The following is a 24,366-nucleotide window of genomic DNA, read 5'->3' on the forward strand; positions in this document are numbered from 1 at the left end:
GAGCAGAAGAAAGCAATAACAGTATTGCAAGTAGGGAATTTTGTGTTGGCGAAAAACAAGTGAGGGAGTGGCGGAAAATGAAAGCTGACTTGGAAAAGATTCCAAAGGCAAAAAAAGCTCGACGTGGTTTAACGACTTCATATGGGGCTCTAGAGACTGAATTGCATAAATGGGTTATGGAGTGTCGTCAAAATGGTTACTGCGTAACACGCATGGGAATTCGCTTACGTGCCCTTCAAATGGCTAAAGATGACAAATTAAAAGCACCAGGCATTGAAAATTTTGTTGCATCAGCAGGATGGTGTACCCGCTTCATGAATAGGTTTGGCCTTTGTTTGCGGCAAAGAACAAAGATTTCACAGAAGTTGCCAAAAGACCTTGATGAAAAATTGATGTCATTCCATTCATTCATCATAAAACAAAGAAGGATCCATAACTATGACCTGGGAGATATTGGGAATATGGATGAAACACCTATGACCTTTGATCTTCCAAGCAACAGAACTGTGGCAAGTTTGGGAGAAAAAACTATTTTACTCAGAACCACAGGAAATGAAAAAAACCATTTCACAGTTGTTCTGTCATGTTTGGCTAATGGAACTAAGCTACGGCCTGTCATTATTTTTAAAAGAAAGACCTTGCCTAAAAAGGTCAAATTCCCACCACGAATTACAGTGCGCGCACATGTTAAAGGCTGGATGGATGAAGACGGAACAAAAAAATGGCTGGAAGAAATTTGGAACGGACGACCAGGAGCAGCCTTAAAGAAAAAAACATCATTGCTAGTTTGGGATATGTTCAGAGCCCACACATCTGATGACATAAAAAAATTGGCAAAGTCTTCTCAAGTTACTTTGGCCGTTATTCCAGGTGGGCTTACATCTGTATTGCAGCCCCTAGATGTGTGTTTAAATAAACCTTTCAAAGACCGTGTGCGAAAGAGGTGGCATGAATGGATGTCATCTGGTCAACCCCGACTGACAAAAGTTGGAAATCTGATGAAGCCCGACATAGAATTGATAGCAACATGGGTTCGTGATGCATGGGAAGAGATTCCAGAGGACATGGTGCAACGCGCCTTCAAGAAATGTGGCATTAGTAATGCTATGGATGGCAGAGAAGACAGCGCTTTGTATGAGGACAGCAGTGATGGTGATGACTGCGAACTCAGTGATGATGACAATGTCTATGCTGATAACCTCACACCAGCTACAGTTGAAGCTCTGTTTGGACATACAGACGATGAGGAATCCAGTTTTGAAGGATTTTAACTCTTTTAGCTGTTTTAGCTTTGGTTGGTTTTTGTACTGTTAAAGTTATTGTTGATACCATATTGTTTTTCTTTGAAATAAATATTCAAAAACCTTTAACCTACTGATACAAATAAAATTACATTAATTGAGGCATCTATTTTTATTTTTGAAATTTACCAGTAGCTGCTGCATTTCCCACCCTAGTCTTATACTCGAGTCAATAATTTTTCCCATTTTTTTGGGGTAAAATTAGGGGCCTCGGCTTATACTCGGGTCGGCTTATACTCGAGTATATACGGTATTTGTTTTTTGTTAAGTTGCCTAATAATTATGCACAGTAATAGTCACCTGCACACACAGATATCCCCCTAAAATAGCTAAAACTAAAAACAAACTAAAAACTACTTCCAAAAATATTCAGCTTTGATATTAATGAGTTTTTTGGGTTCATTGAGAACATGGTTGTTGTTCAATAATAAAATTAATCCTCAAAAATACAACTTGCCTAATTATTCTGCACTCCCTGTATATATATATATATATATATAAAAATCCAAAAAGCATGTAGCACTTAAAGAGAAAGGCTCATACTGAGCTGAAACGTTGCCTTGTCACATGGGTGAATAAAGTCTTGCATATTTTTTCACCTTTGGGTAAGCTTGCATATTGGGTAAGCTGTATCCCGTTCGGGCTGTGCACCCACTTTTTCCTTTTTTTGTTTTACTTTCCCCGTGCTGCCATTTGTTATATAAATATATATATATATATATATATATATATATATATATATATAGTCGGAAACGGACAGCAACTCCAGAGGTACAAAAAATAATTATTTATTGGGCCACAGTGGCACAGTGAGGCGACGTTTCGACTCAAAATCCAGAGCCTTTCTCAAGCTTGAGTAAGGCTCTGGATTTTGAGCCGAAACGTCGCCTCACTGTGCCACTGTGGCCCAATAAATAAGTATTTTTTGTACCTCTGGAGTTGCTGTCCGTTTCCGACTATATGCAAGGGTAAGCAGTGAATTCCCTGGACATAGCACCCTTTCTATATGGTGTAAATTGGTGCTGCCATACGTTTTCTTTATATATATATATATATATATATATATATATACACTCACCTAAAGAATTATTAGGAACACCAAACTAATACAGTGTTGGACCCCCTTTTGCCTTCAGAACTGCCTTAATTCTACGTGGCATTGATTCCACAAGGTGCTGATACCATTCTTTAGAAATGTTGGCCCATATTGATAGGATAGCATAGGATAGCATCTTGCAGTTGATGGAGATTTGAGGGATGCACTTCCAGGGCACGAAGCTCCCGTTCCACCACATCCCAAAGATGCTCTATTGGGTTGAGATCTGGTGACTGAGGGGGCCATTTTAGTACAGTGAACTCATTGTCATGAGTCATGAAACCAATATGAAATGATTCGAGCTTTGTGACATGGTGCATTATCCTGCTGGAAGTAGCCATCAGAGGATGGATATATGTTCTCATTCTGTTTGCGCCAAATTCGGACTCTACCATTTGAATGTCTCAACAGAAATCGAGACTCATCAGAACAGGCAACATTTTTCCAGTCTTCAACAGTCCAATTTTGGTGAGCTCGTGCAAATTGTAGCCTCTTTTTCCTATTTGTAGTGGAGATGAGTGGTACCCGGTGGGGTCTTCTGCTGTTGTAGCCCATCCGCCTCAAGGTTGTGCGTGTTGTGGCTTCACAAATGCTTTGCTGCATACCTCGGTTGTAACAAGTGGTTATTTCAGTCAACGTTGCTCTTCTATCAGCTTGAATCAGTCGGCCCATTCTCCTCTGACCTCTAGCATCCACAAGGCATTTTTTCCCACAGGACTGCCGCATACTGGATGTTTTTCCCTTTTCACACCATTCTTTGTAAACCCTAGAAATGGTTGTGCGTGAAAATCCCAGTAACTGAGCAGATTGTGAAATACTCAGACCGGCCCGTCTGGCACCAACAACCATGCCACGCTCAAAATTGCTTAAATCACCTTTCTTTACCATTCTGACATTCAGTTTGGAGTTCAGGAGATTGTCTTGACCAGGAGCTCACCCCTAAATGCATTGAAGCAACTGCCATGTGATTGGCTGACTAGATAATTGCATTAATGAGAAATAGAACATGTGTTCCTAATAATTCTTTAGGTGAGTGTATATATATATATATATATATATATATTTGTATTGTCAAATCCAATTAGTTTGCTCTTTTCTCTTAATTTATACCAAAGTTTTACGAACACATACATGCCAAAAATATGTCAGTCCTTCAGATCCTTTGGCTGTACTAAACATAGTTGGAACTACTGCATTGGAAATATCACTGGGGTTCAAATGCCGACAGCTGTCTTCAATGAAAGTTTATCACAGCCAAATGTTTAGGACTTGGGCCTCCTGCACACGAACATAGGTGTCCCATTGACCTATTGCAGACCGCATATGCGAATCCGCAATACACGGGCACCGTGCCGTGTGCATTCTGCATCACGGATGCGGAGCCATTGACTTGAAGGGTCCGCAAATCCGGAGATGCGGAACGGTGCAGAACAGAAGCATGTAACGGAACACTACAGAAGCACTACGGAGTGCTTCTGTGGGGTTCCGTTCCGTACTTCCATTCCGCAAAAATATAGAACTTGCTCTATCTTATTGCGGAACGGGCGGATCACGGACCCATTCAAGTTGAATGCATCTGGATCCATCTCGGAGGCTGTACAAATGTTCTCTGTGCATTGGGGACCGCAAATTGCGGTCTCCAATGCACGGAACGGAACACATACGTTCGTGTGCAGGAGGCTTTACACTAGGGTGGATGGCGACATGTTTCCACTGGCACATTAGATTTTTGTATATGTATTTTGGTAAAACATTGATATAAAGTAAAAACAGTATGTATTGTGTGAGCTGTGCAGTTTGTTATTAAAGCTGTCTTTTACCCTGTGCATCATACCCATGCTCTTTCTTGAGCAATTATGTGAAACTGAGATTACGAGTGACTTTATCATCTGCTTGAGGGCTCATGCACACCAACGTGTGCTGGCCATTCTGTGCATTAAGGACCACAATTTTTGGTCCCCAATCCACGGGCAAAATCCGTGTGGTTTTCGACAGACAGATGCAGACCTATTCAAGTTGAATCGGCCCACACTGCAAAAAAAATCGAACATGTTCAATTTTTTTTGCAGTGCGGAGGCATGGAAAGAAACCCCACGGAAGCACTCTGTAGTGCTTTTGTGGGGTTTCATACATCCTTTCCGCACCATTCCGGATTGCGACCCAGTTAAGTGAATGGGTCTGCATCTATGATACGGTGTGCACACAGCTGGTGCCCGTATATTGTGGACCCACTGTTTGCAGGCCACAATATGGGCACGGCCAGGCAACGGATGTGTGCATGAGGCCTTACTATAAGTTTTTGCATGCAGTATGTATTAACACAAGCACTGAAGCACTTTGTATTCTTGGGATGTGTTTGGGTCACACTATTTGAATAGGAGAGCACCCTATACCCCCAGGTTCTCTTGCAGCCATATAAAATGCATTATTATTATTGCCTGTAAACGTGCTGCAGAATGACAGCTAGAAATTGAGAAATTGTTTCCGTTATATCATATGTTTCCCAACAGGCTAGAAATTAACATATTTTAATATCTGCTTTATTCACAGAGTTCAAGTGGAATTTTATGTAAATGAAAACACTTTTAAAGAGAGACTGAAACTTTTCTTCATTAAAAACCAAAGATCAAGTAAGTAGTTTGGAATTACTTTTTTTTTCTCTGGAAATCACTGTTTCAGAGCTTAGAAAGTCTATCCTAACCACTGAGGCCACTGATTGGTTGGCAGTGGTCATATGTGTGCAGTGACAGATGCCACTGCTTTCCTATACAGTGGCACTCATTGAGGGTTTACATATAGAGTTCAGCGAACTTTAGGGTTTTCGGCACCCGGACCCGAACCCGAACATTTACGTAAAAGTTTGGGTTCGGGTTCGGTGTTTGGCGATTTTTATGGCGCTTTTTGAAAGGCTGCACAGCAGCCAATCAACAAGCGTCATACTACTTGCCCCAAAAGGCCATCACAGCCATGCCTACTATTGGCATGGCTGTGATTGGCCAACTGCAGCATGTGACCCAGCCTCTATTTAAGCTGGAGTCACGTAGCGCCGACCGTCACTCTGCTCGGATTAGTGTAGGGAGAGGCTGCAGCTGCTGTGAGGGAGAGATCAGGGAGCGATCTTAACAAGAACTGGTTTATGTACTCAGCGATCTACAGAAAAAGTGTTTTGTGGGCGCAGTGCACAATCTTTTTAAGCCTGCCCTAAGCCAACTACTGCTGAAAACAAACTTTTTTTTCTTCAGTTAGTCAATATCAATACATGATCGGCAGCCATTTTATGCAACAATAGTGCACCAGCATAGGCTATCTGCAAGTCCAGAAATACAGCTTTGGCATACTGGGGTGAAAAAACCCTCCAATATATTGCACATCTGGGATTAGACAAGCATAAGTGACTGTCACATTTAGGACAGAAATACAGCTTTTTGGTTAGGGTGAAAAAACCCTCTAATATACTGCATATCTGGGATTACATGTGCATAAGTGACTGTCACATTTAGGCCATAAATACGGCTTTTTGGTTACTGGGGTGAAAAAAGCCTCTAATATATTGCACATCTGGGATTAGACAAGCATAAGTGACTGTCACAATTAGGATAGAAATACAGCTTTTTGATAAGGGTGAAAAAACCCTCTAATATACTGCACATCTGGGATTAAACAAGCACAAGTGACTGCCACATTTAGGCCATAAATACAGCTTTTTGCTTACTGGGGTGAAAAAAGCCTCTAATATATTGCACATCTGGTATTAGACAAGCATAAGTGACTGTCACATTTAGGCCATAAATACGGCTTTTTGGTTACTGGAGTGAAAAAAGCCTCTAATATATTGCACATCTGGGATTACACGTGCATAAGTGACTGTCACATTTAGGCCATAAATACGGCTTTGGCATAATGGGGTGAAAAAAAGCCTCTCATATACTGCACATCTGGGATTACACGTGCATAAGTGACTGTCACATTTAGGACAGAAATACAGCTTTTTGGTTAGGGTGAAAAAAACCTCTAATATTCTGCACATCTGGAATTAGACAAGCCTAAGTGACTGTCACATTTCGGACAGAAATATGGCTTTTTGGTTGGGGTGAAAAAACCCTCTAATATACTGCACATCTGGGATTAAACAAGCATAAGTGATTGTCACATTTAGGCCATAAATACGGCTTTTTGGTTACTAGGGTGAAAAAAGCCTCTAATATATTACACATCTGGGATTACATGTGCATTTAGGACAGAAATACAGCTTTTTGGTTACTGGGGTGAAAAAAGCCTCTGATATACTGCACATCTAGGATTAGACGTGCATAAGTGACTGTCACATTTAGGCCATAAAAACGGCTTTTTGGTTACTAAGGTGAAGAAAGCCTCTAATATACAGGGAGTGCAGAATTATTAGGCAAGTTGTATTTTTGAGGATTAATTTTATTATTGAACAACAACCATGTTCTCAATGAACCCAAAAAACTCATTAATATCAAAGCTGAATATTTTTGGAAGTAGTTTTTAGTTTGTTTTTAGTTTTAGCTATTTTAGGGGGATATCTGTGTGTGCAGGTGACTATTACTGTGCATAATTATTAGGCAACTTAACAAAAAACAAATAAATACCCATTTCAATTATTTATTTTTACCAGTGAAACCAATATAACATCTCAACATTCACAAATATACATTTCTGACATTCAAAAACAAATCAGTGACTAATATAGCCACCTTTCTTTGCAAGGGCACTCAAAAGCCTGCCATCCATGGATTCTGTCAGTGTTTTGATCTGTTCACCATCAACATTGCGTGCAGCAGCAACCACAGCCTCCCAGACACTGTTCAGAGAGGTGTACTGTTTTCCCTCCTTGTAAATCTCACATTTGATGATGGACCACAGGTTCTCAATGGGGTTCAGATCAGGTGAACAAGGAGGCCATGTCATTAGATTTTCTTCTTTTATACCCTTTCTTGCCAGCCATGCTGTAGAGTACTTGGACGCGTGTGATGGAGCATTGTCCTGCATGAAAATCATGTTTTTCTTGAAGGATGCAGACTTCTTCCTGTACCACTGCTTGAAGAAGGTGTCTTCCAGAAACTGGCAGTAGGACTGGGAGTTGAGCTTGACTCCATCCTCAACCCGAAAAGGCCCCACAAGCTCATCTTTGATGATACCAGCCCAAACCAGTACTCCACCTCCACCTTGCTGGCGTCTGAGTCGGACTGGAGCTCTCTGCCCTTTACCAATCCAGCCACGGGCCCATCCATCTGGCCCATCAAGACTCACTCTCATTTCATCAGTCCATAAAACCTTAGAAAATTCAGTCTTGAGATATTTCTTGGCCCAGTCTTGACGTTTCAGCTTGTGTGTCTTGTTCAGTGGTGGTCGTCTTTCGGCCTTTCTTACCTTGGCCATGTCTCTGAGTATTGCACACCTTGTGCTTTTGGGCACTCCAGTGATGTTGCAGCTCTGAAATATGGCCAAACTGGTGGCAAGTGGCATCTTGGCAGCTGCACGCTTGAATTTTCTCAGTTCATGGGCAGTTATTTTGCGCCTTGGTTTTTCCACACGCTTCTTGTGACCCTGTTGACTATTTTGAATGAAACGCTTGATTGTTCGATGATCACGCTTCAGAAGCTTTGCAATTTTAAGAGTGCTGCATCCCTCTGCAAGATATCTCACTATTTTTGACTTTTCTGAGCCTGTCAAGTCCTTCTTTTGACCCATTTTGCCAAAGGAAAGGAAGTTGCCTAATAATTATGCACACCTAATATAGGGTGATGATGTCATTAGACCACACCCCTTCTCATTACAGAGATGCACATCACCTAATATGCTTAATTGGTAGTAGGCTTTCGAGCCTATACAGCTTGGAGTAAGACAACATGCATAAAGAGGATGATGTGGTCAAAATACTCATTTGCCTAATAATTCTGCACTCCCTGTACTGCACATCTGGGATTACACATGCATAAGTGACTGTCACATTTAGGACATAAATACAGCTTTTTGGTTAGGGTGAAAAAACCCTCTAATATACTGCACATCTGGAATTAGACAAGCCTAAGTGACTGTCACATTTCGGACAGAAATACGGCTTTTTGGTTAGGGTGAAAAAACCCTCTAATATACTGCACATCTGGGATTAGACAAGCATAAGTGATTGTTACATTTAGGCCATAAATACGGCTTTTTGGTTACTGGAGTGAAAAAAGCCTCTAATATATTGCACATCTGGGATTACACGTGCATAAGTGACTGTCACATTTAGGACAGAAATACAGCTTTTTGGTTAGGGTGAAAAAACCCTCTAATATACTGCACATCTGGTATTAGACAAGCATAAGTGACTGTCACATTTAGGCCATAAATACGGCTTTTTGGTTAATGGGTTGAAAAAAGCCTCTCATATACTGCACATCTGGGACTACACGTGCATAAGTGACTATCACATTTAGGCTATAAATACGGCTTTGGCATACTGGGGTAAAAAAGCCTCTCATATATAGTGTTGAGCGCCAATATTCGAATAGCAAATTTTTTTTGCGAATATCGCAAATATTTCGAATATAGCGCTATAAATTCATTATTTTTGAATATTCGTTTTCTTTTATTGTTATATTTTTTCTTTTCCACTTCCCAAAAGAAGTTCTTACCTGTTCTGAGGATTTCTGGCTTCCTGGCTGCTCCAGTCAGTGCCCGTTGCTGCTTCTGCCGACTTCCGTGCTCATGGGAACGCCTCCATAGTAGAATGTATTGTCGGATGTGAGAATTAAGTTGAAATCGCAATGCGATTAACATAACTTGAAGTAATCACATTGCGATTTCAACTTAGAGCTGGGTTTCTAATGGGTCAGCTTGCTAGAATTAACGAAGTTAACGAATATGGAATATAGCAGTGCTAAGTTGAAATCACAATGCGATTACTTCAATTTATATTAATCGCATTGCGATTTCAACTTAGCACTGCTATATTACATATTCGTTAACTTCGTTAATTCTAGCAAGCTGACCCATTAGAAACCCAGCTCTAAGTTGAAATCGCAATGCGATTACTTCACGTTATATTAATCGCATTGCGATTTCAACTTAGCACTGCTATATTCCATATTCGTTAACTTCGTTAATTCTAGCAAGCTGACCCATTAGAAAAACAGCTCTAAGTTGAAATCGCAATGCGATTAATATAATTTGAAGTAATCGCATTACGATTTCAACTTAGACCTGGTTTACTATGGTTGACTTGGTAGAATTAGCGAAGATTAGGAATATGACGAATGTATTCGTCATATTCCTCAAAACGAAGATAACGAAATATCCTCCATCTTCGTTTTAGCTCCATATTCGTCAACTTCGCTAATTCTAGCAATCAAATAGGAAAGTTGACTATAGAGACAGCTGTGGTTAATTCGCTATGCGATTATATTACATAGCTTTTTTTTTTTTTTATAAATAGAATAATTCTAATACTTGATAATTATTATAATTATTCTATTTATAAAAAAAAAAGCAAAGTAATATAATCGCATAGCGAATTAAACACAGCTGTCTCTATAGTCAACTTTCCTATTTGATTGCTAGAATTAGCGAAGTTGACGAATATGGAGCTAAAACGAAGATGGAGAATATTTCGTTATCTTCGTTTTGAGGAATGTGACGAATACATTCGTCATATTCCTCATCTTCGCTAATTCTAGATATCAAACCAATAGAAAAGTTGCCTTAAGTTAAAATCGCAATACGCCATTATTTAAATCGCATATTAATCGCGATAACTAGAATAATGACGAATATTCGATTTCGTCGAATATGAGACGAATATTCTAGCGAATATTCGCGAATTTCGTCAAAATCGAATATTGCACCTCCCGCTCATCACTACTCATATACTGCAAATCTGGGATTACATGTGCATAAGTGACTGTCACATTTAGGACAGAAATACATCTTTTTGGATAGGGTGAAAAACCCCTCTAATATACTGCACATCTGGGATTACACGTGCATAAGTGACTGTCACATTTAGGCCATAAATATGGCTTTGGCATACTGGGGTAAAAAACCCTCTAATATACTGCACATCTGGGACTACACGTGCATAAGTGACTGTCACATTTAGGACAGAAATACAGCTTTTTGGTTAGGGTGAAAAACCCTCTAATATACTGCACATCTGGTATTAGACGTGCATAAGTGACTGTCACATTTAGACCATAAATACGGCTTTTTGGTTACTGGGGTGAAAAAAGCCTCTGATATACTGCACATCTGGAATAAGACATGCATAAGTGAGTGTCACATTTAGGCCACAAATACCGCTGTCATATATAGTAAAAAAAAAAAACAATTTTGTGCAATACCCTACATCAGGGTTTACATTTGCGGTTAATTATTTTTAACATACTTAACCTCTTTTTACTTTGCTTTGTGAATGCTAACTATGAGGCAAACATCTAATAAGGGACGCAGTCATGGTCGTGGTGGTGGTGTTGGTGGAGCCTCTGGTGCAGGGAGAGGACGTGGCCATTCTGCCACAGCTACACGTCCTACTGAACCTACTACCTCAGGTCCCAGTAGCCGCCAGAATCTACAGCGATATTTGGTGGTTCCTAATGCCGTTCTAAGGATGGTAAGGCCTGAGCAAGTACAGGCGCTAGTCAATTGGGTGGCCGACAGTGGATCCAGCATGTTCACATTATCTCCCACCCAGTCTTCTGCAGAAAGCGTTTCAGGTGGCGCCTGAAACCCATGCCCATCAGTCTGTCACATTACCCCGTGCGTATCGGGGAACCTGTCTGAGCCTCAAGTCATGCAGCAGTTATGTTTCCTGATGAGGACATGGGAATACCACCTCAGCACGTCTCTGATGATGACGAAACACAGGTGCCAACTGCTGCGTCTTTCTGCAGTGTGCAGACCGAAAAGGAGGTCAGGGAGGAAGACTGGGTGGAAGATGATGCAGGGGACGATGAGGTCCTAGACGCCACATGGAATGATGGTCGTGCCACTGACTTTCAGAGTTCGGAGGAAGAGGCAGTGGTGAGATGTAGCCAACAGCGTAGCAAAAGTGGGAGCAGGGTGCAAAAGCAGAGCAGCCATCGCCAAAACAGTTCGCCTGCTACTGGCCACCGTCATCAGGGACTGAGCACACCAAAGGCAGCTTCAAGGAGTTCCCTGGCATGGCACTTCTTCACATAATGTGCTGACGACATGACCCGAGTGGTCTGTCACATTTAGACCATAAATACGTCTTTTTGGTTACTGGGGTGAAAAAAGCCTCTGATATACTGCACATCTGGGATAAGACATGCATAAGTGAGTGTCACATTTAGGCCACAAATACCGCTGTCATATATAGTAAAAAAAAAAAAAAATTTTTGCAATACCCTACATCGGGGTTTATATTTGCGGTTAATTATTTTTAACATACTTAACCTCTTTTTACTTTGCTTTGTGAACGCTTACTATGAGGCAAACATCTAATAAGGGACGCGGTCATGGTCGTGGTGGTGGTGTTGGTGGAGCCTCTGGTGCAGGGAGAGGACGTGGCCATTCTGCCACAGCTACACGTCCTACTGAACCTACTACCTCAGGTCCCAGTAGCCGCCAGAATCTACAGCTATATTTGGTCGGGCCTAATGCTGTTCTAAGGATGGTAAGGCCTGAGCAAGTACAGGCGCTAGTCAATTGGGTGGCCGACAGTGGATCCAGCATGTTCACATTATCTCCCACCCAGTCTTCTGCAGAAAGCGTTTCAGGTGGCGCCTGAAACCCATGCCCATCAGTCTGTCACATTACCCCGTGCGTATCGGGGAACCTGTCTGAGCCTCAAGTCATGCAGCAGTTATGTTTCCTGATGAGGACATGGGAATACCACCTCAGCACGTCTCTGATGATGACGAAACACAGGTGCCAACTGCTGCGTTTTTCTGCAGTGTGCAGACCGAAAAGGAGGTCAGGGAGGAAGACTGGGTGGAAGATGATGCAGGGGACGATGAGGTCCTAGACGCCACATGGAATGATGGTCGTGCCACTGACTTTCAGAGTTCGGAGGAAGAGGCAGTGGTGAGATGTAGTCAACAGCGTAGCAAAAGTGGGAGCAGGGTGCAAAAGCAGAGCAGCCATCGCCAAAACAGTTCGCCTGCTACTGGCCACCGTCATCAGGGACTGAGCACACCAATGGCAGCTTCAAGGAGTTCCCTGGCATGGCACTTCTTCACACAATGTGCTGACGACATGACCCGAGTGGTCTGTCACATTTAGACCATAAATACGTCTTTTTGGTTACTGGGGTGAAAAAAGCCTCTGATATACTGCACATCTGGGATAAGACATGCATAAGTGAGTGTCACATTTAGGCCACAAATACCGCTGTCATATATAGTAAAAAAATAAATAAATTGTGCAATACCCTACATCGGGGTTTATATTTGCGGTTAATTATTTTTAACATACTTAACCTCTTTTTCTTTGCTTTGTGAACGCTAACTATGAGGCAAACCTCTAATAAGGCACGCGGTCATGGTCGTGGTGGTGGTGTTGGTGGAGCCTCTGTTGCATGGAGAGGACGTGGCCATTCTGCCACAGCTACACGTCCTACTGAACCTACTACCTCAGGTCCCAGTAGCCGCCAGAATCTACAGCGATATTTGGTCGGGCCTAATGCCGTTCTAAGGATGGTAAGGCCTGAGCAAGTACAGGCGCTAGTCAATTGGGTGGCCGACAGTGGATCCAGCATGTTCACATTATCTCCCACCCAGTCTTCTGCAGAAAGCGTTTCAGGTGGCGCCTGAAACCCATGCCCATTAGTCTGTCACATTACCCTGTGCGTATCGGGGAACCTGTCTGAGCCTCAAGTCATGCAGCAGTTATGTTTCCTGATGAGGACATGGAAATACCACCTCAGCACGTCTCTGATGATGACGAAACACAGGTGCCAACTGCTGCGTCTTTCTGCAGTGTGCAGACCGAAAAGGAGGTCAGGGAGGAAGACTGGGTGGAAGATGATGCAGGGGACGATGAGGTCCTAGACGCCACATGGAATGATGGTCGTGCCACTGACTTTCAGAGTTCGGAGGAAGAGGCAGTGGTGAGATGTAGCCAACAGCGTAGCAAAAGTGGGAGCAGGGTGAAAAAGAAGAGCAGCCATCGCCAAAACAGTTCGCCTGCTACTGGCCACCGTCATCAGGGACCGAGCACACCAAAGGCAGCTTCAAGGAGTTCCCTGGCATGGCACTTCTTCACACAATGTGCTGACGACATGACCCGAGTGGTTTGCACGCTGTGCCATCAGAGCCTGAAGCGAGGCATTAACGTTCTGAACCTTAGCACAACCTGCATGACCAGGCATCTTCATGCGAGACACGGGCTGCAGTGGAGTAAGCACCTTCAAAACCAATAAAGGGCTCAGGCCCTTCCTGCTCCCTCTTCTGCTGCTGCCTCGGCCTCTTCCTCCGCCTCTGGAGGAACATTGGCACCTGCCGCCCAGCAAACAGAGGATGTGCCACCAACAACACCACCTCCATCACCAAGCATCTCCACCATGTCACACGGAAGCGTTCAGCTCTCCATCTCACAAACCTTTGAGAGAAAGCGTAAATTCCCACCTAGCCACCTTCGATCCCTGGCCCTGAATGCCAGCATTTCTAAACTGCTGGCCTTTGAAATGCTGTCATTCAGGCTGGTGAAGACAGACAGCTTCAAACAACTCATGTCGCTTGCTGTCCCACAGTACGTCGTTCCCAGCCGCCACTACTTCTCCAGGAGAGCCGTGCACTCCCTGCACAACCAAGTATCGGATAAAATCAAGTGTGCACTGCGCAACGCCATCTGTGGCAAGGTCCACCTAACCACAGATACGTGGACCAGTAACCATGGCCAAGGACGCTATATCTCCCTAACTGCACACTGGGTAAATGTAGTGGCGGCTGGGCCCCAGGCGGAGAGCTGTTTGGTGCACGTCCTTCCGCCACCAAGGATCGCAGGACATCATTCTTTGCCTCCTCTTCCTACTCGGCTTTCTCCTCCTCTTATACCACCTCCTCATCTGGTCAGCGACAGACCTTCACCACCAACTTCAGCACAGGCAGGAGTAAACGTCAGCAGGCCATTCTAAAACTGATGTGTTTGGGGGACAGGCCCCACACCGGTCAGGAGTTGTGGCGGGGTATAGAACAACAGACCGACGAGTGGTTGCTGCCAGTGGGCCTCAAGCCCGGCCTGGTGGTGTGCTTTAATGGGCGAAATCTCGTTGCAGCTCTGGGACTAGCCGGTTTGACGCACATCCCTTGCCTGGCGCATGTGCTGAATTTGGTGGTGCAGAAATTCATTTACAATTACCCCGACATGTCTGAGCTGCTGCAAAAAGTGCGGGCCGTCTGTGCGCGCTTCTAGCGTTCTCATCCTGCCGCCGCTTGGCTGTCTGCTCTACAGCGTAACATCAGCCTTCCCGCTCACCGCCTCATTTGCGACGTGCCCACCAGGTGGAACTCCACCTTGCACATGCTGGAGAGACTGTGCGAGCAGCAGCAGGCCATAGTGGAAGTTCAGCTGCAGCACGCACGGGTGAGTCGCACTGCGGAACAGCACCACTTCACCACCAATGACTGGGCCTCCATGCGAGATCTGTGTGCCCTGTTGCTCTGTTTCGAGTACTCCACCAACATGGGCAGTGGCGATGACGCCGTTATCAGCTTTACAATACCACTTCTATATCTCCTTGAGAAAACACTTAGGGCGATGATGGAAGAGGATGTGGCCCAGGACGAGGAGGAGGAAGAGGTCTCTAACACTTTCAGGTCAGTCTTTTAGAAGTGGCTCAGAAATAGGATTTTTGCAACAGCAGAGGCCAGGTACAAATTTGGCCAGCCAGGGCCCACTACTGGAGGACGAGGAGGATGAGGAGGAGGATGGGGATGAAGCATGTTCACAGCGGGGTGGTATCGAACGCAGCTCGGGCCCATCACTGGTGTGTCACTGGGGGGATACGGAGGACGCAGACAATACGCCACAGAGGACACTTGTCTTTACCTCTGGGCAGCCTGGTACACATGAGCGACTACATGCTGCAGTGCCTGCGCAACGACTACAGAGTTGCACACATTTTAACGTGTGCTGACTACTGGGTGGCCACCCTGCTGGATCCCCGTTACAAAGACAATGTGCCGTCCTTAATTCCCTCACTAGAGCGTGATCGGAGGATGCGCGACTACAGGCGCACGCTGGTAGACGCGCTCCTGAGAGCATTGCCGACTGACACCGGGGGACAAGTGGAAGCACAAGGCGGAGGCAGGGGAGGAGGAAGAGGTCACCAAGGCAGCTGTGTCAGCGCCAGCACCTCAGAAGGCAGGGTTAGTATGGACGACATGTGGAAAAGCTTTGTCACCTCGCCGCAACAACCGGCCCCAACTGCTGATATGGAGCGTGTTAGCAGGAGGCAGCAACAACATGGTGGAACAGTACCTGTGCACACGTCTACACGTACTGACTGATGGTTCTGCCCCATTCAACTTCTGGGTCTCCAAATTGTCCACATGGCCAGAGCTTGCCCTGTATGCCTTGGAGGTGCTGGCCTGCCCTGCAGCCAGTGAACTCTCTGAACTTGTATTTAGCATGGCAGGAGGCATCATTACAGACAGACGCAACCGCCTGTCCACAGCCAACGTGGACAAGCTTGCGTTCATTAAAATGAACCAGGCTTGGATCCCACAAGATTTGTCTGTACCTTGGGCAGAATAGACATTTAAACCACCATCAAACATACATCCTTGTACTCAAGTCAAGTGCAATGATTCTTTTTCTTCTTTTTTTTTTATTTGTCCCAATATTTTGGGGGCTACCTACCCCAATAAAAAACAAACAAACAAACAAACAAACAAAAAAACATTGTTGGCTACCTGTTCCTCCTCCATTGCTGCCTCCACCTACAACACCACATTCACCGCCTCCTCAACCTCCATATCCACCTCCTTCTCTGAGTTGCAGGTTAATAATTTGTAAGTTATTTCCCTATCCACATTTGTTTGCAGAGCAGTTGTCATGCTCTTTAGCACATTTTACTGCCTTTTACATCCCTCGAGCCATTTTAATTTAAAAAAAAGTGGCAATTTTAGTGCTCTAAATTGAAAAAATTCTTATTTACCATTTTTGGCGTATACAAAACCCCTGCTGTGCCTGGGTGACAGGGGCCTAAATCTCTCAAAATCCTCTGTTCTATTGCTGGGTGACATGACCCCCCTTTTGCCGTGAATGAACCCCTACTCTGCATTGCTGACAGGGGCCAAAATCTCTCAAAATCCTCTGTTCCATTGCTGGTTGACATGATCCCCCTTTTGCCGTGAATGAACCCCTGCTCTGCATTGCTGACAGGGGCCAAAACCTCTCAAAATCCTCTGTTCTATTGCTGGGTGACATGAACTCCCTTTTGCCGTGAATGAACCCCTGCTCTGCATTGCTGACAGAGGCCTAAATCTCTCAAAATCCTCTGTTCTATTGCTGGGTGACATGATCCCCGTTTTTCTGTGAATGAACCCCTGCTGTGCCTGGGTGACAGGGGCCTAAATCTCTCAAAATCCTCTGTTCTATTGCTGGTTGACATGAACCCCCTTTTGCCGTGAATGAACCCCTGCTATGCCTTGGTGACAGGGGCCTAAATCTCTCAAAATCCTCTGTTCTATTGCTAGGTGACATGAACCCCCTTTTGCCGTGAATGAACCCCTGCTGTGCCTGGGTGACAGAGGCCTAAATCTCTCAAAATCCTCTGTTCTATTGCTGGGTGACATGAACCCCCTTTTGCCGTGAATGAACCCCTACTCTGCATTGCTGACAGGGGCCAAAATCTCTCAAAATCCTCTGTTCTATTGCTGGTTGACATGATCCCCTTTTGCCATGAATAAAACCCTGCTCTGCATTGCTGACAGGGGCCAAAACCTCTCAAAATCCTCTGTTCTATTGCTGGGTGACATGAACTCCCTTTTGCCGTGAATGAACCCCTGCTCTGCATTGCTGACAGAGGCCTAAATCTCTCAAAATCCTCTGTTCTATTGCTGGGTGACATGATCCCCGTTTTTCTGTGAATGAACCCCTGCTGTGCCTGGGTGACAGGGGCCTAAATCTCTCAAAATCCTCTGTTCTATTGCTGGTTGACATGAACCCCCTTTTGCCGTGAATGAACCCCTGCTCTGCATTGCTGACAGGGGCCTAAATCTCTCAAAATCGTCTGTTCTATTGCCGGGTGACATGAACCCCCTTTTGCCGTGAATGAACCCCTGCTCTGCATTGCTGACAGGGGCCAAAACCTCTCAAAATCCTCTGTTCTATTGCTGGGTGACATGAACCCCCTTTTGCCGTGAATGAACCCCTACTCTGCATTGCTGACAGGGTCCTAAATCTCTCAAAATCCTCTGTTCTATTGCTGGGTGACATGATCCCCTTTTGCCGTGAATGAACCCCTGCTCTGCATTGCTGACAGGGGCCAAAACCTCTCAAAATCCTCTGTTCTATTGCTGGGTGACATGAACTCCCTTTTGCCGTGAATGAACCCCTGCTCTGCATTGCTGACAGAGGCCTAAATCTCTCAAAATCCTCTGTTCTATTGCTGGGTGACATGATCCCCGTTTTTCTGTGAATGAACCCCTGCTGTGCCTGGGTGACAGGGGCCTAAATCTCTCAAAATCCTCTGTTCTATTGCTGGTTGACATGAACCCCCTTTTGCCGTGAATGAACCCCTGCTCTGCATTGCTGACAGGGCCTAAATCTCTCAAAATCGTCTGTTCTATTGCCGGGTGACATGAACCCCCTTTTGCCGTGAATGAACCCCTGCTCTGCATTGCTGACAGGGGCCAAAACCTCTCAAAATCCTCTGTTCTATTGCTGGGTGACATGAACCCCCTTTTGCCGTGAATGAACCCCTACTCTGCATTGCTGACAGGGTCCTAAATCTCTCAAAATCCTCTGTTCTATTGCTGGGTGACATGATCCCCTTTTGCCGTGAATGAACCCCTGCTCTGCATTGCTGACAGGGGCCAAAACCTCTCAAAATCCTCTGTTCTATTGCTGGGTGACATGATCCCCCTTTTGCCGTGAATGAACCCCTGCTGTGCCTGGGTGACAGGGGCCTAAATCTCTCAAAATCCTCTGTTGTATTGCTGGGTGACATGAACCCCCTTTTGCCGTGAATGAACCCCTGCTGTGCCTGGTTGACAGGGGCCTAAATCTCCCAAAATCCTCTGTTCTATTGCTGGGTGACATGAACCCCCTTTTGCCGTGAATGAACCCCTGCTCTGCATTGCTGACAGGGGCCTAAATCTCTCAAAATCGTCTGTTCTATTGCTGGGTTACATGAACTCCTTTTGCCGTGAATGAAACCCTGCTCTGCATTGCTGACAGGGGCCAAAACCTCTCAAAATCCTCTGTTCTATTGCTGGGTGACATGAACCCCCTTTTGCCGTGAATGAACCCCTGCTCTGCATTGCTGACAGGGGCCTAAATCTCTCAAAATCCTCTGTTCTATTGCTGGGTGACATGATCCCCCTTTTGCCGTGAACGAACCCCTGATGTGCCTGGGTGACAGTGGCCTAAATCTCTCAAAATCTTCTGTTGTATTGCTGGGTGACATGAACCCCATTTTGCTGTGAATGAACCCCTGCTGTGCCTGGGTGACTGGTGCCTAAATCTCTCAAAATCCTCTGTTCTATTGCTGGGTGACATGAACCCCCTTTTGCCGTGAATGAACCCCTGCTGTGCCTGGGTGACAGGGGCCTAAATCTCTCAAAATCCTCTGCTCTATTGCTGGGTGACATGAACCCCCTTTTGCCGTGAATGAATCCCTGCTCTGCATTGCTGACAGGGAACTAAATTTTTACTGTTACTGATCGGAAGATGCGCGACTACAAGCGCACGCTGATGATAACATTCCCACCTGACAGCGGGGGCACAGTGGAAGCACAAGGCGAAGGCAGAGGAGGAGGAGGAGGAAGAGGTCGCTAACGCAGCTGGGGCACCACCAGCACCTGAGAAGGAAGGGTTAGTATGGCCAAAATGTGGAAAAACTTTGTCAGCCTTGGAGGTGCTGACCTGCCCTGCAGCCAGTGTAGAGTGTGAACATGTTTTTAGCACGGCAGAGAGAATTATCACAGGCCGCAGCCAATGTGGACAAGCTTACGTTTATTAAAATAAACCAGGCATGGATCCCACAGGACTTGTCCGTACCTTGTGCAGAATAGACATTTATACCAGCCTCAACCATCCATTCTTGTACTCAACTGCACTTATTTATTGTATTATTTTGTTATATGCCCCAATTTAAAAATAAAAAATTACACAAATCAGTGTTGGCTATCTATTCCTCCTTCACCGCCACTTCCACCTACACCGCCACGTCAACCTACACCGCCACATCCACCACCTCCTCAAGCTCCTACTCCTAGATCCAGATTGTTATTTAAAATTTTTCTGTATTTTATGTTATTTTAAGTCATTTCCCTATCCACATTTGTTTGCAGAACAATTGTCATGCTCTTAAGCACATTTTGATGCCTTTTGCAGCCCTCTAGCCCTTTCCAGGACTATTTTAGAGCCATTTTAGTGCCCAAAAGTTCGGGTCCCCATTGACTTCAATGGGGTTCGGGTCCGGGGTCAAGTTCAGGTCAAGTTCGGGTCCCGAACCCGAACTTTTTTTTCAAGTTCGGCCGAACCTGCCAAACCTGAACATCCAGGTGTCCGCTCAACTCTATTTACATAAGATGTACATTCTGAGAAATCCTCCTAACATATACAGTACTTAAAGTGAACCTGTCACCTCCAAAAACCATCCCAAGCCGCCAGCAGTACCTGATAGTAGCCAGCAGCGTGTTTCTGACGATAATTTCCTTCCCGAAGGCCGATGCTGTAAAAGCTCAGAAACCATTATTTTATCCCCTGCCTGCGTGCTTCTCCACACATGCTTGAAGTCAAGGGGAGCCGGCGCGCTTCTCTAGTCAGGCTTGAAGTCACGGAGGCAGCGGCCTCCTTGCTTCAAGTGAAGATAACCATGCCCCCTTCCCTGCCCCTTTACTGTGACTGACAGCGCTTATGCAGAGAGTTCGGCAAAGCCAGCCGAACTGCCGGCTGTCAGTCACAGCGGAGGGGCAGGGAAGGGGGCGTGGTTAGCTCGACTTGAAACAAGGAGGCCGCTGCCTCCGTGACTTCAAGCCTGACTAGAGAAGCGCGCAGGCAGGGGATAAAAGAACGTTTTCTGATATTTTGCCGCATCGGCCTTCAGGAAGAAAATTATTGTCGGAAACACGCTGCTGGTTACTGTTAGGTACTGCTGGCGGTTTTGGGATGGTTTTTGGAGGTGACAGGTTCCCTTTAAATTCAAATGCGGAAAAAAAAACACCCTTGCCTTCTGGAACATGTACAGTAATTGCAGGGTAAGCCACACATGATTTTTTTTTTACTGGGATTTATACAGAGCAGCTCTATCCAGGTTCAAATGTAGCAAGCATCATGGAAGTCACAGGGCAGAGACGATTGGAGTTGTGATCGTGGCCTCGAGATAAGTAAAAGTACTCAGTTCACTGAGTTGCCCCCTGGATCGCGCACAGTGAATGGAGTATGCACCCTTTCTTCCTTCAGGGCACTCCCTCACTTTCTGGGGCTCCTGTTTGATAGGGGCACCCTTGATCTTAGGTGGTTGGCAGGGTAGAAGGCAGAAGTATGGATGCAGGGCCCACCGATGGATGATAGAGTTGATAATCAGTTCAGTTGGTTGCAATAAATAAAGTCTTTCTTTACTAAATCAATGACGGTAGTAGTAGTACATATAACAGCAATATCCTCCCAATAGGTGGATATGGGCAGTAACAATGATGGTAATAGCAGTATTTCCTAACTCTCCTTCGAAGGACACTTTGCAGACTTTCCAAATAACCACAGATGTGCTATTCTGTTTGGCAATTCCTGAGGGATTCAGAATTTAGACAGTCTATGTCATAGTGTGGCGGGGGCTAGAGACAATGAACCCTTTCAACAGCAGTAATATTTTTTGCTATAAACAAGCTGTACCTTACTGACCTCATCTTGCATGTCCTTGAACGTTCTGGACTAGAGACGAGCGGACTTTTTAAGATTTGATTCCTTTCAGATTCGCCAAGTTTTTCAAAAAGTTTGTTTTGGGCCTGAATAGCCTGTATCTGAACCATCTTGCACCAAGTGCCCTGAATATTGGTAGATAACAACCTCTAGTCTCCTAGGACTAAGAATTCTTAGAAAAAGATGTTATAGCTCTTTTTTTCTCCCTTTTCCCTAAGCTCTTGAAGACAATGACAGCAATAGCAAATAATGTTACTGACACTGACATATATAGCTATGGGTAAAGGCATGGATCTACAACAGTGTGTTTAAAAACATTCTGTGCCATCACATGTGCTATGTTTTTTATAATACAAAGCTTCCATATATCGTCCCTTATTGGGAGCAGATATTGTGGATGAGCGAATCGAAGCTGACGAAGTGGAATTCGATCCCAAATTCAGGAAAAATTTGATTTGCACCGAAGCTGAATTTCTTCGCGCTTAATGGTAACTAATCAAATTTTTTCCTAAAATGGCTGCTGCACGTGTGAGGACTTGGAGAAAGAAACTCTGGGAAGGCGGGACAATTAATGCCATGCATGCAGCCAATCAGCATCCAGCCAGCCCTGTGATGTCACAGCTAGAGTTGAGCGGACACCTGGATGTTCGGGTTCGATGGGTTCGGCCGAACTTCACAAAAAAGTTCAGGTACTGCTGGCGGCTTGGGATGGTTTTTGGAGCTGACAGGTTCACTTTAAGTACTGTATATGTTAGGAAGATTTCTCAGAATGTACATCTTATGTAAATAGAGTTTAGCGGACACCTGGATGTTCAGGTTTGGCAGGTTCGGCCGAACTTGAAAAAATAGTTCGGGTTCGGGACCCGAACTTGACCCGAACTTGACCCCGGACCCTAACCCCATTGAAGTCAATGGGGACCTGAACTTTGAGCACTAAAATGGCTGTAAAAATGTCATGGAAAGGGCTAGAGGGCTACAAATGCCAGCAAAATGTGGTTAAGAGCATGTCAAGTGCTCTGCAAACAAATGTGGATAGGGAAATTACTTTAAATAACATAACATACGTAAAAATAAAAAACTATAATCTTGATCTAGGAGGACGAGGTCCATATGGAGTAGAAGGTTGAGGAGGCAGTGGATGTGGTGGTGTAGGTGGAAGCGGTGGTAGAGGAGGAGAAGGTAGCCTACACTGCTTTTTGGTTTTAAATTTATTTTTTAAAATTAGGGTACACCCCAAAACATTGGGAAATATAACCTGTGATAACCCCCTCCAGTCGTGCTAAACACACGTTCAGACAATACACCAGCTGCAGGGCAGGCCAGCACCTCCAAGGCGTAAAGGGCAAGCTCAGTCCATGTGCCTAATTTGGAGACTCAGAAGTTGCAGGGGGCAGAACAATCAGTCAGTTCGTGTAGGCATGTGCAAACATACTGCCCCACCATTTCGTACATCCCCGTGATCCAGTTTTAGCAATATAGCTAATATTCCAAAACAAAAACGAATATAGAGCAATTTAGCTAATATAGTGCTATAATCTTCTTTGTCTAATAGTTGTAAGTTGAAAAATTCGCATTACGAAAATTCGCAAACAACACTACTCCTAAAGTCAAATATACTGCAGCCTTCTCATTGGCCCACAAGCTAGAAGCAGGGGGGGATCATGTGTACTGATTAAAAAAAAAAATCGAATATTTGAAATTACGAATATATATCACTATATTCGAAATATTCGCAAATTTACGAAGTACCTATATTCGCGATAAAAATTCGAAATTCGAATATTCGTGATCAACACTAGCAAGGAATGCCCTCCTGGAATTGTGGTGACAGAGCGGTCTGGTGTAACACAGCTTAATCTGCATTGACACCGGCCAGGACACCCAATCACATCCCAGTGGGGGGGTTGGTGACGGAAACAACTGGCTCCTTGGGCATGCCGGCCAGAAGATGTATCATTCTCTTCAAGCAGTCTGATGATTAATGGATATCCATGCTTTTAAAACCTCACTATAAAGGCAAAATAACATATCAAAATAATTGTAGTGTGCTGCCCTGTGTAAATGAGCAGTATCCACACAAAACGACTACCTTAAGTATAAAGGTATTAAAAGCACACAAAAATATATACAAAATGTATTAGAGATGCAAAGAAAAAACAAGCAGACAAACGTCAAAATCAATTGAAAAGCATCCATAACAGGGCGCACTAATCCCCCACAATAAACAACACAAGCCTAAAACTGGGAAATAAAGAGAGATCAAAAGTTCTGTGAAAAAGTCAATTATATAAATACTGTAACAATGATACTGTGAAAGTCACATGAAAGAGCAGTATATTCCAATAATAAAAACTAATTAATATAATCTCACAGAACATGTGCTTTGGGGATAGTACACACCACAAGTGTATCACTGTCTAGCATCTTCTTCAAAGCAAAAATGGGAATAGTTTCCTCCTGCCAAACTATAGGGCACATTTATTACGATCGGCATTTTAGACGCAGGTCTTAATAAGCCTCTGAGCTGGTGTTGAATTGCCAAAGTTATGTAGAGGCACGGGCCTCTACAAAACTTCGGTGTATCCACCGCCGATTTTAAACATAAGACAACTTCCTTGCTGTCTTACATTTAGACCATGTTCTATGCGTAAATCAGCCCGCGCCCCCTTTTTTAGACCTGGCGTGGAGTGCGGGGGAAGAAATCACAAATTCTGCTACAACATGGCATGCAACAGAATCTGCGCCTGATATACACCACAAAAGTGGTATATATCTGTTCGGAAATGACCCCTCAATGTGTGCAACTTGGTGCAGCTTTCGGTGAGCAGATGCCTGCTGCCAGCAATTCTGAAAGGGGAGCCTCTATCCATCCCACGCAGAGTCATCCACCTAACGCTGCGGCAGCAGCCA

The 24,366-nt window shown here is 44.6% G+C and overlaps 1 protein-coding gene across 1 annotated transcript in view; it reads left to right on the forward strand.

Annotated features, from left to right (window-relative positions):
* Nucleotides 1–24,366, forward strand: part of LOC120978569 (potassium channel subfamily T member 2-like) — a 1,475,081-nt gene that overhangs the window by 168,047 nt on the left and 1,282,668 nt on the right. Inside the window, 1 exon segment of the mRNA XM_040406800.1 lies at nt 4,948–5,027. Coding sequence (XP_040262734.1) covers nt 4,948–5,027 — 80 coding nt within the window.

Source organism: Bufo bufo, chromosome 9 (assembly GCF_905171765.1).
Source record: "Bufo bufo chromosome 9, aBufBuf1.1, whole genome shotgun sequence".
In the NCBI taxonomy this organism is placed as follows: Eukaryota; Metazoa; Chordata; class Amphibia; order Anura; family Bufonidae; genus Bufo; species Bufo bufo.